Source organism: Ammospiza nelsoni, chromosome 3 (assembly GCF_027579445.1).
Source record: "Ammospiza nelsoni isolate bAmmNel1 chromosome 3, bAmmNel1.pri, whole genome shotgun sequence".
NCBI lineage: Eukaryota > Metazoa > Chordata > Aves > Passeriformes > Passerellidae > Ammospiza > Ammospiza nelsoni.
Window position 1 is genome coordinate 23,890,560 of NC_080635.1, and position 17,082 is coordinate 23,907,641.

Consider the following 17,082-nt stretch of genomic DNA (forward strand, 5'->3'; position numbering starts at 1 on the left):
CCCAGCAGATCTCTGACAAGCCTTGCCCAAACAGCCTGCCCCTGTGCCAGATTACTGATATCACTGGAGGTGTACATGCCCTGCTCTGCTCAAGCTGACATGCTCCATGCTTTGCTTAAATTGACCACACTTCTTATAAAGGGGGGAGTTAGGATAAGAGAAGTCATAGAGCCTGTTTTTCCATCTAAGTATTGTGAGCTATAGGAAATGGGTACTGTGGATGAATGTGGCTAATGAAGCTACATGGTTGTTATAGAAAGGAACAACAGAGTTTTTGAAGAGCTAGAAACGGGGTGTGAGGAAACAGACCTGGTTATGCCTCTGTAAGACTCAGAGTAAATACCATTGCAGAGCCTAGGAAAGAGATTTTTCACACGTGGGATACACATGTGAAAAAAGGATTGTCCCAGGATCTGTGGCTGTACACTGTGAGGACAGGACTAAAGTGCTGTGGCTCACAAACCTGCCAGGAGATTCATTGAGATGCTTGTTTTTTCAACTCTTGTTTTTTAACATCTCATCAGTGCTTATGTGTGGTGTTTTATGCTCTCAGGCTGCAAATAAGCAGTCTTTGCTTAAAAAAACAACAAAGCAACCAACCCAAAAACCCAAAAAACACAACCATACCAAAGAACGCACAACCCCACCCCAAAACCCCAAACCTAACAGCCTGCTGAATTTTTTCCTCTGTAATGGATGAATGCAAAGTGTCACCCAATGACAATCCCTACCTCTGAATCCATCAGCACCCTTTGTGTTTCCATGGACATATTTTCCTTATAAAATCCAGTTCTGTCTTCTCTGCTGCTATGTAAAGGCTCAAAGAAATGTCAGAAGACTGACTGACAGACTGTACAGGCAAAGCAGAGAACCTGATTGTGTTCAGGGCTGTCAAGTGCACCAAGTAAACAAAAGAATAGATCTGTGTAATTTTTTCTCACCAGTCTCTTTCAGCTACAACTCTTGTTTTAGACATTGCTTGTGAAGAAAAGTACAACATAACACCAGTGTGGTTTAAATGTAAAAAGTCTAATTAGTTTTGACAAATTTGTTTCTCTGATAAATTTTATTATCACAATCACTACCATAAAGCCTGAACAACATTGTGTCCTTAGTAACTGTTTGAAAGTTTTGCTTCCTAAACTCCCACAACCTTTTAAGGACCATCAAGGGCTATTGCAGTGCTCTGGTCTTGTCCTTAAAGCCTACCTCTGGCTCTTCCCTCAAGTTACCTCAGGCAGGGGCACAGCAGCCTCTCTATCTCATGCACAACCAGGACACAACACTGGGATCTTCCCGGGTCTTTGCTCAATTTGCATCTCCTTGCTTGATGAGTCATTCCAAATCCAAGTATCTGGGTAGAGTACATCCAGGTTTTACAGAAATCACTACCACTGGGGATGGAGCTTTCAGCTCCCTGCTGCAACACAGGCTGCCTGCAGGGCTGACAGAGCCGCCCTCCTAGGATGGGATTTACTCTCCTGCCCTGCCAGGGATTCTCAATCCAAAGCAGCAAGAGAAAGAGTTGCATATGCGGGTTAGATTTTAAATCCCTCTTTCTGACAGCATGATGCAGCTGCGTGCTGCAAGGACGTCTGACAGATATTGGACCCAGGGGAGGATCAGCTTTGAAAAACCTTCCCTGGGAAATCTTTGCTCCTTTTACTCCATTCTCTTCTAACTCCCAGGATGGGTAATTTCCTCATCAAAAGAAACAGTCAAAATGGGGAGGAAAAAGGGAGGAGAAAAATATGCTGCAGTGAGTGGGCAGCTGGGCAGGCATGGTGTGTGTAAGTTTATTTCCCAATGAGCCAGGGAAGGAACCACGGGTTTTGCAAACACCACAGCCCTCAGTAGGCTCCATGCAGCCTCTGCCGTGGGGCAGTAATAGACACGTGGGACAGATTTGTGTGAGCAAGACAGGGGGAGAGGGCACAACACCTGGGAGCTCCCAGGGCAGGCACCTGGACAGAAAGGAGCTTTCTGCAGGGTTTATAACCTCTTGTGCAACTAAACCCCTACAGATTGCCAACGCCCCCACAGCACAGCTCTGCTGTTTGCCAGCAATGAAAACAGAGCAAAACACGAAGTACTTGCACCCCCAGCCTTCTCCTTGGTAACCTCTGGGCTGGGAGGGGCAGAAAGCAGCTGCTGGGCTGCCTGGGTTTTCATCACCTCAGTCCATCAGCTCCTGAATGCCAGGAGGAGCTCACCCTGCACCCCCTCAGAACCTTCCACCCCACCAGCCGGGGAGAGCAGCTCTCCTTGGCCATGCATTCCAAACAGCCTCATGGACAGCCACTGGCACTCCAGTATGGCTGCTGTGCCCAAACACTGAGGGGGCTCTGCATTTGCAGTTAGAGTATTCCAATTATTTTCACTTTAAAGGTTGAGTTCCTTTTCAGTGTGTGTTTTTCCATTTCTACCCGGAATTCAGATTTATGTAGCATGTAACCGAACGTGTGAAGGTATGTGAGGGCTCCAAATGCACAATGCAATACTAGAATATAGCTCTTTGTTATGCTAATTATTTCTTCCCAGCTGCTCCTGCAATGAGAGCCAGCCCGACCTATCAAAGGGGAACAAAACCTCCAGGCAAGCTTTCAGTTGCAAGGTCCCCTTACCTCTGTGCTCGAGGGGCTGCAACTATTCTGGCACCGGTAAACCAAGCCGAGAGGTAAAACAAAACAACTCAATATTGCAGCTCCGCTGTTGCTGGGAACATGAGCTAGGAAATAAAAAGTGATACCCTCTTGACAGTCAGGTTGCTGTGATTTACATTTTTCTCTCAGGTACCATCCCCATCCACATGCATCTTCTCAGCACTTCTGTGCAAAGGGGAAAAATGAGGCAGTGTGGGAAAACATCCAGTCAATGGCTCAGAGGCTCTGCCGAGGTTCTGATTTTGGCACCCACCAGAGTAGGGCTGTGTGATCATGAAGGATTTTTAGTGCATGGGTGTCAGATTCATGACAGCCAGAAAATCCTGGGGTTGCATTATATAAATTAAAATTAAGTTCCCAAATAATAGTAATTTTTTTTAAAATATTTCCTCTATTCACAATTAAAAGAATAAAATTATCAGCCTGGTTGCCTTTCCATTATTTATGATGATATTCAGTTAAAAGACAGTTTGTCATGTCCCTGTGTTTCTAGAGCCTAGAAATATGGATACTGATAGCATATGGAAATATTCAAAAGGGAAAAAGGAGCTTTGGCAGCTGGAAGGGTACTACTGGGGTCCACCAGCAGCTTGAGAGGCTCAGAGGATCACTGGGAATGGAGGGCAAGCTTGATAGCTGAATGCCTTCTTTATAATGGTCACCGGTGAAATACCTCAAAAGCTGACATTACACTGTCATCCTTAAGCCTCAGCATTAGCAAACAGGCACTTCCAATGGGTGGATAAATTCATACAATGAAAATCCTTGTCTCAGCCTGCATGCAGAGTAAGGAAAGTGATCTGACAGTAGCTTATGCCCTACTTGTACTTTAAGATTTTCTTCATGCCTGTGATGCCTATACAGGTTATTTTAAAGTTTCAGTATTGGAGCAATCTTTCAATGGAGATACAGGATTGCATTAACACTGTGTGCTTTACTTCTTTCAGACAAGACAAAATGAGATTTGTCATCATGCCAGTTAGTCTGCTGGTAAGCCAGAAACCAATCTGTTACACAGAGGAAGGGGTCAAAGAAGGAATAATACATATTCAGCCTCCACAGGTAAAATATAGGCTGTTCAAGCTTTAACAATTAGTCAAATTTTATTTTCAGATTAATGCTATTTACAATACTAACAGTAATTAGGATATGCAGGTGGCTTTAGCAATACTTGTTGAGACTCACAGAAGATAAGTTTGAAGAAAACAATGCTGAAAGTACATTATACTTAGAATGTAGCAACACTGAGATTTATGTTCCCTGTGTGATGGTTTGTAAGAAAGATAAAGGACAACTGCATTTACAGCCAGACCCACACTACTGTACTCAAAGAAATAATTGGCCCCATGGCAGCCATATCACTGAGAGGATGAGGAGTCTTGTTAGTGGGACCTGCTCATAGACCAAAATACAGATGATTTTGCCCTGAAAAAGCAATGGATGAAGTGAGAAAAAATAATTACAAGGGCTTTTAGTATTTATGAAGGAACAGAGCACAGATTTTACACGTACACCAAGAGACACAAACCATTTTGGAGTTTGAGAATAAAATTGGATTTGAAAACAATCTGCTGCACAACTTCAACTCCCACTGGCAGGGGTTTTTCCTTACTAAAAGGAGGTAAATACAGACTAGCCAGTCCCACAAAATGTGGGGTGGAAGAGAGGGATTGTTTTTCAAAACTTATTCTGATTAAGAAAATGAGGAAAAGACAAAACCAACAATAACCAAAGGCGTGGGTGATTAGCTTATAGGACCAGGCACAATTTCTCCAAAAATCAATAGCACAGCATCATCTCATGCCAGCTAAGGGTCTCATTACCCATCACCCAGCTGCAAAAATCTCTGAAATACCAAGCAGCAAACTGCTAGAGACCACTGACCCCAATCATAGTTCACAAGGGAAAATATTGTATTAGAAACATAAGGCAGTGAGGGGATGGTAGAAGAATGTTGTGGGGTCCCTCAGAGCTTGCTGAGTGCAACTGTGGCAGCTACAGGCCAGTATCATGGAGGAGAGAAGACAGCAGCTACTGGCAGTCCATCATCCTCCCCTGCAAGGACCTGACCTCCAATGGTTTCAGGGGACAGACACAGAGGAGCAGACAGAAGGATGAGCCCAGTGGGGTATTCCACAGGGAAAGCACCACTGCAGGAGGCAGCTGTAAATGGACTGACCTTGAGCAGACAGACCATTTATTGTCCTGCTGCAGTTCCAGTATGACAGAATAAATGCTCTCCACAGTAAACTGGAGAGTGATGCTGCATTAATTGAGAAGAATTACTAGCTATAGAAGTTGAGTTACTTTTCAAATTCAGTATCTCTCTGCCTTGGGGCTTTTGTTGCTGTTTGGTGTTTTCTGCTTATGCATACTTCTGAGTGTACACAGACCACCCATCTGTGGCTCCTCCTCACACAACCTGCATTCCTCAGCAAGGGGAACTTGAGCAATATAAGAAGTTAAAACATTTGCCTACCTGCCCTTTCAGCTGGAGCTGGTGAAAAAGCTTTGCATACTCTGCACCACTTCTGCAAAGCCAAGGAACTGAAACTCCATGTTCCCCAAGGTATACTCCCTTCCTGGCAGTGATTTAAAGACTAGGGAGAGCAACAATAGGCCAACCACAGCTCCAAAGGCAATTGCTTTCACATGATTATTACCCTGGAGTTTTATCTAACCTTCCACACCTGACCCAAGGCTCCTTGGAAAGCCTCTGACCCGGCACAGTAAACTCGGTCTGCTCTTAGAGCCACAGCTGCTTTGCTTCACACTGTTTAAAGCCAGGAAAGGGAAGGTCTCCCCCTATCACCCCTCAGCCCCAGGGCTGGTTCACGTTCAGCCCCCAGAGGGACTGGCTGCCTGGGTACTCCTGGTCTCAGCAGCCTTAGGCTGAGCAGGATTAGCTGCTGCAAAGGCACTCGGCACCCAGCCACGGCTGTGTTTACATTAGAGAAAATGGACCTCCCAGAGACAGTTTGCAAACACCACAAGACGAACTTTTGTAAACTCCCTTGGTTTAGTCATCTTTCCCCATCTGTCAGAGAAGTTTAAGTGAGATTGAAAAAACACAGGAAATTACTGTGTATTCCAAGTAGTTGTGACTGAGCGGCTTGGCTGTTATATGGGATGTGGAAGATTCGCATCTCTTAACATTTCCAGCAGGATCCTCTGAAACACTTTCCTGGCCACGATATTTTAACAGGCTCTGCACACCCTGCCAGGAAAAGCCTCTGGGGTGCTTTGTGCAGCTGTAGAAAAGCTCATACCAGTCCTGAGGAGCCCAAATGGGGACCTCCAGAGAGCGAGGGCAGCCCCTGTCTTAGAGGTTGCAAAGCAAGGGATGGACAATGCAAAAAGTCAGGTCCCACTGGGAGGCCTCCATGTGAGAGTTATATTCACTGAGTGCAACACCAGATGAAATCCTTTACCTCACAGCAGTTTAAACCTTTCCCTGATGTGACTGACCCCTTTGGTTTTGGGGGGTTTTTGTGATAAAACTTAAGAAACCTCTTTTGTCGAGGTTCCTGGCATGAGTAAGCAGCCACTGCACTTGCTGCACCTCTTGCTCAAGAAGGCAATGAAAGGACACAAGTCAAATGCAGGCTAGAAATCACCTTCACCTCTGCTTCAGCCATAACTCTCTTATCACCAGATCACTCTGTAGTGGCAATCTGAGCTACAGGCAGCTGGAAAAGTCATTTAGGTGTGGGAGGTCACAACTGGCACAAGGCTCCAAGGGACCAGGGAGCAGCCACCTGGTTACTTTGTTCAAACACTGCCTTAACTCATGCTGTGGCTCTGAACCAGCTCCCTGCTTCCCCTGCACAATCCAAAGGCTGGTGGCACACACCATGGCACCCTGGCAGCGTGTCATGGTCATCATGATGGCAGGACACAAAAGGACAGATGGTAGATGAGGGGTGTAAAAGGAGGATGGAGGGCGTGCACGAAGATGAAATGTGAAAGAAGTCTCTGCCACAATTTTGCTTAAGGGCGTAACACCTTCAGGACTGAAAGAAGCATTTCATTTCTGTGGCTCAGGCTGTGGCTGTTTTCCCTGCAGAACCAGCTGCTCTGCTGGCACTGCACATCACTGCCAGCTGAGGCTGTCTGAGTGCTGAGGATGCTTCAGTACCCATGTTAAGCTGTTTCAACAGATTAGCTAATACAGTAAAAATAGTAAAATTTTACCAAAAGTAGTGAGTATACATGAAGCACAATGATATTATGCCACATGCTTTGAAAAAGAAACATGTTTTTTTTAAACCCAAATGAACTGTGCATTTCCAAGTGAAATGTATTACCTGGATCCTGAAGATAAGATGACACTTCTGTTCCTAGTGACAGCAAAATTGATGTGACAACAGAAACATTTTTTTCTGTTGCTGTTTGGCATGTGCTGAAAGGCACAGTACTTTATAGTCATACACTCTAGGAGCAAAGTGTCTCATGATAGAGAGAAAAACAATCTTCCTAGAGAGAAGTGCTTCTGTCCAGCTCTTCCTGGCAGGTAGGCCAGGATCAAGTCCAGGAGCATTCACTTAGCAGTTATGTGGGGGACATACAGACCAAAGGCATTCGTATAATCTTGTAAAAGAATTATTTCTTGAAATTTTTTGATACTAGCAAAATGTCCTTAGCACTGGAGTGTGCAGTGGGGAGAAGGCTTATCAGGCTTACAGTCTTCACATGCCATAAATCAAATTGAATTTAAGTCCATTCAGTCTAGCCCGGGATGGAGATCCTGTCAAGGTCTATTGCTTTTCTGGGAATGGGACAAGGGTGTTTCCACCTCCCTTTTCTAATGCGGAATACCTCTGTCTCTTGTGAGGCCAGCAGGATAACTCAGTGGACTCCTGACTCCAATACATCTACTTTCAGTATTTGCTATTATTTTGTGAGGCAAGGTCCAGAGAAAGGCATTAAGCCCCACTTACCTGTAGGGCAACTTTCATTAGATGGCATTTCCTCCCTTACAGACCCTGATGACAGTGAGACTGTTCAGGAGCTGTTACAGGTTAATTTCCAGATTAATCCATTAATCTTTAGTCTCTGGAACTAAAGAAGCCATTATAGAGGCCAGAGGAGACAAAGATCTGCTGATCCATCACTTCAGCTTGTGCAAATTCAGCTGAGAAGCCTCTGCAATAGGTTATGTGTGCAGGCTTGTTCTGGAAGACCAAGGAGCCCTTTAGGGTCAAAAAGCTTTCAGCCCCCCCAAAAGTGTTAGCTGATTTGTGGTTGGGCAGCATTTGGCCAGGTGTTTTCCTTGGCTGTACGTGCAGGTCTACAGAGAATCTGTTGCTTCTCAGTGCACCTTCAGACTGCCCTAAATGCTCCTGAAACCCTGGCAAGGCTGAGCTCCCTCACAGACCCAGTGCACAGTCAACAGCTGTGCAACTTCTAGAGCAGGGAGCAGTTTGATTAAACGGTGTTTTCTTTGGTGAGGGAGGGGAACGTGGGGGAAAGGACCCAGTAGCCATTGGAGATGTAAAATTAAAATGAATTTTGGTCATTTTAATAAATATATATCAAGGAAATTTCACTTTACTACAACAACACATTAGTATACAAGCATCTAATATTTAAGCTTAAAACATCAAGCGTTTATCAAATATTGGAAAAGAGCAGACATTACTAGACTATCTGGATATAACACAAGAAAAATCAGGTTTTCTAAAAAATTGGTCCTTGTGGACAAATGTCTAAATGATGATCCTACTCATACACTGTATGAATGAGATCTATATTTAATATTATTATTATTAATAAAAAAGCTTCTGTCTTGGAGAAATCAGGTGGGACTTGTACTTTCTTTATTTGTCATTTTTCCCAATGATAACCCTTACAAACTTATCAGTTTAAACTCACCTGACTTCATAAAGGTTACCACTGATTTATATCCTGCTGTGCTTTTGGTCACCTTGGCTGGGGGGTAGCTATTCCTTGTGACCACTGGGCTTTCTGAAAAAGACCATACAGTTTGCAAATGTATTTTGCTACCCAAAATAACCATGGCCCAGGACTCCTGCAGCTGAACCCATGAAACCCAAAGCAGGAGGTGTCAGTCAGAGACCTGTGTGACTCCAGTGCCAGGCCTGGGGCTGTGTCCCCTTGGGGACACTCCTGCCCTGCACTGAGCTCGCTGCTCCCCCAGCACAGAGGTGATTTTCACCCTTTGGGCAAGAAGCAAGCGGAGATGTCACTTCAGTGCAAGATGCTGTGGGAACAGGCAGCTATTTATGAGTCAGCTGTGGCCTGGATGTGGCTGTTTTGCTGAGCACATCCTGCCAGTTGTTATGGGGACTGTGGGAACTAATTAATTTGGAGAATCTAAGACTCAGTCTTGGTCCAACCCCAACTAATGTCTTCTGGGCATTTTACACAGCACACCTTTGCAATCAATCTACCTAGGGATGGCTAAATGTTGTCCTCAGCCACTGAAATCTCCAAAATGTTCTTTTTTAAAATTAAACTCCTTACATTCATTCAGATAAAACTGCGTTTATCGCCACATTATTAATTAACATTGTGCTTTTTGCCTTCTTGTCTTTTTTTAAATCAACGGCAAAAGTCATAGAAAAGTCCCGCATGCTTTTGCAATCTAAAATAGAGAAATTATGTGAAACAGAATAAAGTATAAAACATGCCACTGGGTCATGAACTTCATTATACGAAGAAGAAAAAAAAAGAGCCCCAGCAACAGACAGTTGCCATAGAAACACTCAAGCATCGAATGCTTGTTTACAAGAGACATCTCTCTATTGTTTCTTAAATCCCTTCCTAAGGATGGCAAATCAAAAAGCAATTGAGCATCAAAAAGGAAGAACAGAGATGTTTGAATAGGAAGTTGAACTCAGTACTTCAAAGGTTAAAGGTTTCTAATAATATTGATCCACCCTGTGGGTTTCTTTTTTAATCTCTGTTTAGGTTAAATCCCTGCTGTATCAGATTCATACTTAATTTTCACACTGGCAAAAATTAAGACAAAAAGTAAGGCACCAAAAAAAAACCTGCTCTGTGTAACAACAAACCTCATTAGTTATTACAGCCGAGGTGAAAACATGCAAGTACTTGAGCTGCATGTCTGATTCTGATTGAGATTCCATAAACAGGTTATTTCTTTATGCTATGTCCTATTTTGTCAGTTGAACGAGATGCTGAATACAGGAATTCAAGAGTATCACTACAAAACGTAAGGATGGTTTATTCCCAATCCATGAAGACAGTCCTTTGTCAGAATGAATACTGAGTTACAAGGAGCACATCATCCTTGCTGGTAGCATCAATTTGTTTACCAGACTTCTAATTCCTTGGTAAACATAATGGAGGTTCTTCTTAATTATTGGCAGACTTCTTGGGGGCGGGGATATGTAAAACGATATGTTTTCCCCGTCTGGCTGATTGGCATTTTCAGCAACGAGAGCTCCACCATAGCTGCACAGACTACAGTGCTCAGCAGCAATGCAACCGTGTTCTTTCTGAAGTCTCCACGTTCATAAATAGCTGCTGATGCGGGTGGCAGAGACACTTTATGCAATCTGCTCTCCGCTCTACACGTCACGTTTGTGGCATGATTGTACCATTCGTAGAAAACTATAAAAAATCCGTTCAAAATAAAAATTTGATAGAGAAGGAACATGCTGTGCATGCTTCAATAGAGCAAGAAAGATGCCTCATATTTTACTTCCTTTGTTGCAGCAGATTTTATTACTTGGTAAAGATTCCTTTTTCCTTAAGGATTTTTTCCAAGATTCACTTATGTTGCTCTTGTCATTACATCCAGTCTCAAAATAGTCATAAAATTTGCCTTTACATTCAAGAGCATGGGTGCCTCTTACAGGTTCACAGTTTAGGGCGATGCTTTCTCTCTCAGGTTCATTACCTCCACTCTTGTCATTAAATTTTGCCTTTTCCTGATTACTGTGAGACCTGCCATTAGTGATGAATATTTCATTAGCAGGTATCTGGTCATCATTTCTGTAAGAAGGTGCGCTGCCAACTTCATAATCCACCTGCTGGGAACAGCTTGGCAAAGAGATGGGAGGGGAGGAGGAGGAGGAGCAGGAGGAGGAGGAAGAAGAAGAGGAATTACTTTCAGTACTAGCATTAACAGAGTAGGGTAGATTTAAATAGTGACTGCCACATTCTTGATAAAAGCAGCACATGTGGAGCTTCTCGTACTCCTCCTTTGCCATCCGAAGGCGTTTTCTGTATGGGCAGTCCTGAGGCACAAACCACTCTTGTGGGGAGGTGCCGCTGAAGGAGCAGGTGGAGAAGCACCAGTTGTTCTGCATGATGATCTCTCCATGGATTCTCTTCATGAGATTGTTGATGAGGACGGATCTGCGCAGGTAGACTTCAGGATCATCAATGAATTTCAGCTTTTCCAAAGACATGTAGAGAATATGGGCCCGCTCCTCAAACACAGAGATTGTCTGAAAATGCAAAAAACACATGATATGGAACTGAAGGCTACCAGTTTTGTTACAGAGAAGGAGAAAGGAAATGAAGTAAAGTATTCCCTCTGTGTCACTATTTTTCTGTTCTTTTTCTGAGGCATCTAAAACTGGCTTTTTTTCATTTTGCACATCCTTGTAGCTGAGGACCTGCTTTTTCTCGGCCACAGCATTCCCCCATGTTCAGGGGTAAGCAGCTGAGTTTAGGAGGTAAGTAGCTGAGCATTACACCGCAGAGGCAATTGCAGGGCAGAAATCCAAGGTGGGAGAGTGAAATCCAGATGCACACATCTGGCTCTTTAATTACATTTGGGACTAGAACATAAAATTGTTGTGCAGTTTTGCTCCAGTGATGGCTAGGGGGGCCTTTTGTTGCAAATGGACCCAATTCCATCATCCCCTGTGGGGCTTCTGCACAGCTCTGAAGCCAAGCAAGGGTCCTTCCTGCGGCGCCAAGGTTTGCAAGAGGCAGCCAGCAGCCATCGCCTCACACAGCAAGGGCTGGAGCATTTCATCTGCTGCCAGTGGAAGGGGCCCTCCAGCCAGGAGGTCTCCATTTGCCAGGCTCTTACACTGCTCTTGTGCACAGAAGTGCATGCAGGGAGGGAGGCAGGGAGAAACCCATCTCAAAGCATCCCAGCATCTGGAGAGCAGCTGTTGGCCTGAGTGCTACGCCCTGTGCTCTGCAGGACCGGTGGGAATGCAGATAGGCAGGGATAAGGTCAGGAAACTAAGGGAGGACAGGGATTTGCAGAAATCCTGGCTCTACGCCCACAGATTTGTTCTCCCTTCCATGGTCCTTCCAGGACTCCCTTTCTCAGCACTGGCAGCATGAGCAGGTTACTGCCCCGGGAGGCCCCGGATTCTGCACTGTAATCACTACCCTGGGAATCAAAATAAGAGAGGGGGCAACGCATGCTACTGTAAGCACTAGTGACTGATTTTCATTTTTAGTAAGAATTTGGTTTGTGTAGGAGGAGAGCAGCACAGCACAAAGAGAGACTGCTCTAAATCCCCCCATCTGTGGCTTGATCATTCTTCTCTTTCCCACATGGTTACAGCATTTTTGCAGAGTGGAAGTCGTAGCTATGAGGACTGAAAGAGCTTAAAGCACAGCTGCTTTTCACATCCATTCAGCTCTCCTCAGCCCTCTAGCTCTTTCCACAGCCTGGTCATGTCTGTGAGGCTTAGAAGCAGCACAGTGCCTCGTAAAAACAAAAATTGGCCATAATTTCATATGAGTTCACAGCTAAAGCTCTTTGTTAGAGAGAGTAATTTTCTATAATAAATGACTCATTTTAAATTATATTAAGCCTATAGGTTCATTTGCGTCCTTTGTACCTGCTGCAGCAACAGCCAGTGAAGCCATAAAAGCCTGGAGCAAACCAGTAAGCCTTGAACTGGGATGCTCCTGGAGATATTTACTGGAGGGACACCTGTAGGAACAAGTTGTCAGAAGCTTTCTTCTACATGTTTGCCAGCAGCCCTCTGGAGAGAGGCCCCAGGCCCTACCACCATACCCTCTAAGGGACAAGTAATCTCAGAACATAACTCTTTACTGGGTGGCAGAGGTATAGACATGTAAGAAATTCAAGGAAACCTGGTGGGCATCCTCCCTGTGCCAGAGCTCAGTGCTGTAAAGAAGAAAATGTATTTGGGCTCAACAGAAGAAATTGGTGACCAAGAATTTCTGCCACGTTACACCTCTGCAAACAACAGCACTAAACAGTGGCTGTGTCTAGCTTACCAATGCCTCTACAACTGCTTGTTATTGCTGTTAGAAAAGACTAAATAACTATTCCTCCTCCCCCTCTTTGTAAGGAAATTAATCACTGATACAAAAATCCAACAATCTTGTAAAAATAAAAAACCTGGGTAAAAATTGGGAGAGCGATGTGACATGTGTGAGACACTCACGAACCAGAGCACTTTTTTCAACACCCTTGGTGCTGTTTGTTCACTGCTTTGGCAGCAGACCAGACATCTTCTGAAATTAATAATTTTTCACCTTTCTGGTCCAGGTACTTATTTCCAGACAACTCTATTTGTAGCTGAAAATTCCTTCAACTACTCTAAGGTCTTTGGGAACTGAGCTCAGCATTAATGCTTGCTTCTCCTCCACAGAAATCTCTCCTGCATTGCCAAGAGAACATGGGTGGGACTGGACTTCCATGGGCCAGCTGGGAGTCACCAAGGTAAGGATGGTGTCTCAAGGCATGAGCTATCCTTAAGCACTTCACCCTAGGCATTCAGTTCCATGCAGAACTGAGCCCTTAATGAAGAGGAGCATAAAATCTTGCAAAAAAAGTCAGGTTTCAATTTATGTATTCACTGGCCTGGGAAACATTTGCTCTAATCTCTCCCCTGGCAACTTTCACAAAAAAAAAAAAAAAATCCTTCATTTACTAATCTCTTCTTTGGGAGTTATTAGCTTTTTAATAAACATGATTAAATACTGAGGGAGCTTGTACTTGCTTTCCAAGTCATTCTGGTTTTTTAGAGGATCTGTGACCAGTGAGGGGTATATGGAACCTCTTACTATTTTCCCCTCCGGAAAGAAAGTTTTATATGAGTGGGAAATATTTTACTTATGTTCTTCCTTTCTGTCATTTAAATGCTGTTACAGATCTGTTTCTGTAAGCATGGCATGAGCTAGCTAAGAACAAAATAATCTGAAAAAAAAAGTTATTCTCAACATCTCCATTTGCAGTTGTTATTAATGCAGAAACGCCTTTGCTTCTTTTGCAATTGATGACAATACAACAATAAATGTGAAGAAGTGACAACTGTTTGTTTCTGAGCAAACAGCTGGATCATTCTCCTAATTTCAGCAGAGTATTTCAGCCTTCTGGAAATGGGTCAATCGAGTGTTACTAAGCATCTGAAACTCAGAGTAAAAATAACGACTATTAGAAAACATACTTTATGTGTACAGCTGCTGAGTGGCGGATGAAAATCCTCTTCTTCCACATATTTCCTTTTAAAGTATGTGATCTTGGATGTTGTTACAGGATTTGAAATTCCCCTGTAATGTGATCCTGCGGGTAATAAATCAGATATGACAAATGACATGCGGTTTGCCGGAGGTTCTCCAAACAAAATACTTTTCATTTCCCTTCGCGCTAGAGGAGAACGCCGCCGCATATTTTCGCATCTATTCGCGGCGATCAGAAACGAGCCCTCTCCCTGAGTAGCGCCCGACGCGGGGCCGGTGCGAGCGGCGCGGGCAGCGGGGGCCGCCGCAGGGACAACTTGGCCGCTCCCGGTGCCGGTGCCGGTGCCGAGCTGCCGGCCCCGCGCACCTGCGGCCCCGCGGGAGCCCCCGCCCTCCGCCCGCCTGGCTCCGCGGGCAGCTCCCCGCTGCCCTGCCCTGCCGAGCCGAGCCGAGCCGAGCCGTGCCTACCTGCGGCGGGGGAACCGGGGGCCGCCGGGGCCGGGGCCGCCGGGGCGGCGGGGCCGGGGCGGCCGCAGCAGGGCGGCTCCCAGAGGGCGCGGTAGGCGGCGAGGTCGGCGGCTCCCTCGGCGGCGATGGGGCGGCCCAGCCGCTGCATGGGCAGCACCAGGGTCATCGCGGGCGCCGGCACCTGGAAGCGAAGCAGCGCCGTGAGCGCCCGCCGCCCTCACCTGCCCCCCGCCCCGCCGCGTCCCGCCCCCCGCGGCCCCGGCAGCCAGACCTCTGCGCACACGTACATTAAAAACATACGCACATCGAGCTCACACAGACACGCGTTCGGGGCTTATTCCCCCCTCCTTACGCAGGAGAAAGAGCGCAGCCCTCTCCCACAAAGGGCGCGGGGTCCCCGGCACCGGGAGTTGGGGCGCGCTTCCCCCGGGCCGCCCCCGGCCCCGCTCCCGCCGCCCCCGGCCGCGCTCCCGCCTCTCCCGCCGCCCCTTCCCGGCCCCGGCGGCGCTCACACACCGGCACGGATCCGCTCACTGCCTTCCCATTTCCTCCCGGCGGCGGTGGCACGGCGCGCTCGGCACCGGCGGGGTGCGAGTCTGCCTGTCTGGGTGCGTGTGTCTGCCGTGCGTGTGTGTGTGTGTGAGAGAGAGAGAGAGAGAGAGAGCGCGCCCAGCAGTCCGGGATCGCCTTCCTTTCTTCTTTCTTCCCTCCCAAACGATACAGACAGCGGAGACTTAGGTAGTTGTTTCCACTAGCCCCGATCGGACTGAACTGGATCTGCCTCCAGTCAAAACACTGCGAGACTAAGACAGAAAATTGGCTCCGGTTTCACGCCGTGAGTTGCGGTCCCACCGGAGCCAAGCACAACATCGGCGGAGCGGGCGGAATATTAAGCAGGAGCGGGGACTCCGGGGCCAGCGCCGGGCTGCGAGCTGCCTCCTGCCGCGCCAGCGGGCGGGAGGGGAGGGGAGCAGGGGGGGAAGGCGGCAAACTTTCTGCGAGGAGCGAAGGATGAGTTCATAGTCACCTACTTCTTGGCAGAGGAGCGCGGAACAATGCGCCCAGACACGGCGCGGCCCCTCCCTCTCCTTCCTCCTCCTCTCTCTAAGAAAGCGGGATGCAGTTTCCCCTCGGCGCAGCCCTCCCGGAGGAAGGCGACGGCCCGAGCGGGCGGCGGGAAGGAGGGGCTGCAGGTGGGCAGGTGGAATTTCAGCAATTGTTTGTGTTAGCAGCTGAGCGCCCTCGAACAAGAGGAAAAAATAAACCGCAGCAGAAGAGGGAGGAAAAATAAATCGTTCACATCTGCCAGTTGTTTTCTTAAATCCTAGCACAAGGCTGCTACTTTATTAAGAAGCGGCTTCCAGCGTGCGCTGTTTGTGTCTTGGCTGCCTGCGTGCACGGATCTGCCTTGCCTCCTCGCCGGGGCAAGAACGGGAGCCGAAGGCACGGGCAGCTGAGGTCCCCAAGTTTGCCTCAGTGAAGGCCACCAGCCTCGCTGCAGCCGGACTGACAGGTGCCTAAACCCTTCCTCAGAGCCAATTTACTGCTAATGCACTGCAGATAGCCCTCAGACATTTTTCTTGCCATCTTGCTTTCCTTGGACCAAGAAACAGCACAGGGAATGGCAAACCACTGGACTGGCCCCTTGAAAGTTATCCCTGACATGGACAATATATATTATTTATTCCCCACACCTTTTCTTACCAGCTGAGTACCAACACATGGAAGGAGTGGTCAAAACAAGTAAGTCAGTCTGCTGATGTAACAGCAGGGCCAAGAAGTGACCCAAACACTAGCTAAAAAGTAATATATTTTGTATCTGAAAAGATTACACCGTCATTAGAAAACAGCAATGGACTCTTCTCATTAATCCAGATGGAGGAATCATTCACAGGGGCACATCAATCTTCTCACATTGGCAAGACATCAACAGTTAGTGTTTGTCCTGAGAGAATAAAGGTTGGAAGAAACTCAGTGCTGCTTCTGGAAGTCAGGCTTCCTTTGCTCGTAATGAATTCAGCACCTCTTTTTGCATTTACTTTTTTTAAATGAGAATCAGAGATTTCAAGTCTGCATCTTTTTCTTACCATATTTCCTCACAAACAGGTCTTTCTAAGCTCAAGCAGAAACATGCAGGAAGGAAGGAAGGAAACGTTGGGATGCCTTCTGCCCAGTGCTGCTAATTTATCTTGAAAAACTGAGTTCTCTGGACAGCCACAAAAGTAAATGAACTGTTTCTGCTATTTACAACATGCAAAATTAATAGAGGCAGGCCAGCTCACTTCCATAAACAGCTGCTGTCCGTGCACATTCTCCATGTTTCCACACTGTATAAAAACAGGGCATAAATAATATCCCTTTCCTGAGAGAAAAAACCCCAATCACCAGTAAACCAAAGCCCCAAACAAAGCTTGTATATCCCAGTTTGTGTTATAAAGATTTAGAGGTGGCTCTCAGCTACAGAATGTCCTATTTTGTGGCAGAGGAATTGCTTCAGCACACAGAAGCTGAGAATGAGTCCTTTTGAAAGGCCTCGTGGCTCTGGGTGTGCTGT

General features: G+C 46.4%; 1 protein-coding gene across 3 annotated transcripts; it reads right to left on the reverse strand.

Moving 5' to 3' along the window:
• Window positions 1-8,172: 8,172 nt before the first annotated feature.
• Window positions 8,173-15,371, reverse strand: SERTAD4 (SERTA domain containing 4). 3 transcript variants are annotated; one of them, XM_059469357.1, is made up of 4 exons: window positions 15,045-15,371; window positions 14,529-14,709; window positions 14,048-14,163; window positions 8,173-11,104 (listed from the first exon to the last, which is right to left on the reverse strand). In XM_059469357.1, the coding sequence occupies exons 2-4, from the start codon at window positions 14,692-14,694 to the stop codon at window positions 10,343-10,345; spliced, it is 1,044 nt and encodes a 347-aa protein (XP_059325340.1). In that variant the 5' UTR covers window positions 14,695-14,709; window positions 15,045-15,371; the 3' UTR covers window positions 8,173-10,342. The 3 variants fall into 3 exon arrangements, with proteins under 3 accessions (XP_059325340.1, XP_059325342.1, XP_059325341.1); XM_059469359.1 differs by lacking the exon at window positions 15,045-15,371 and adding an exon at window positions 14,833-14,876; XM_059469358.1 differs by lacking the exon at window positions 15,045-15,371 and having other exon boundaries at window positions 14,529-14,801.
• Window positions 15,372-17,082: the final 1,711 nt, after the last annotated feature.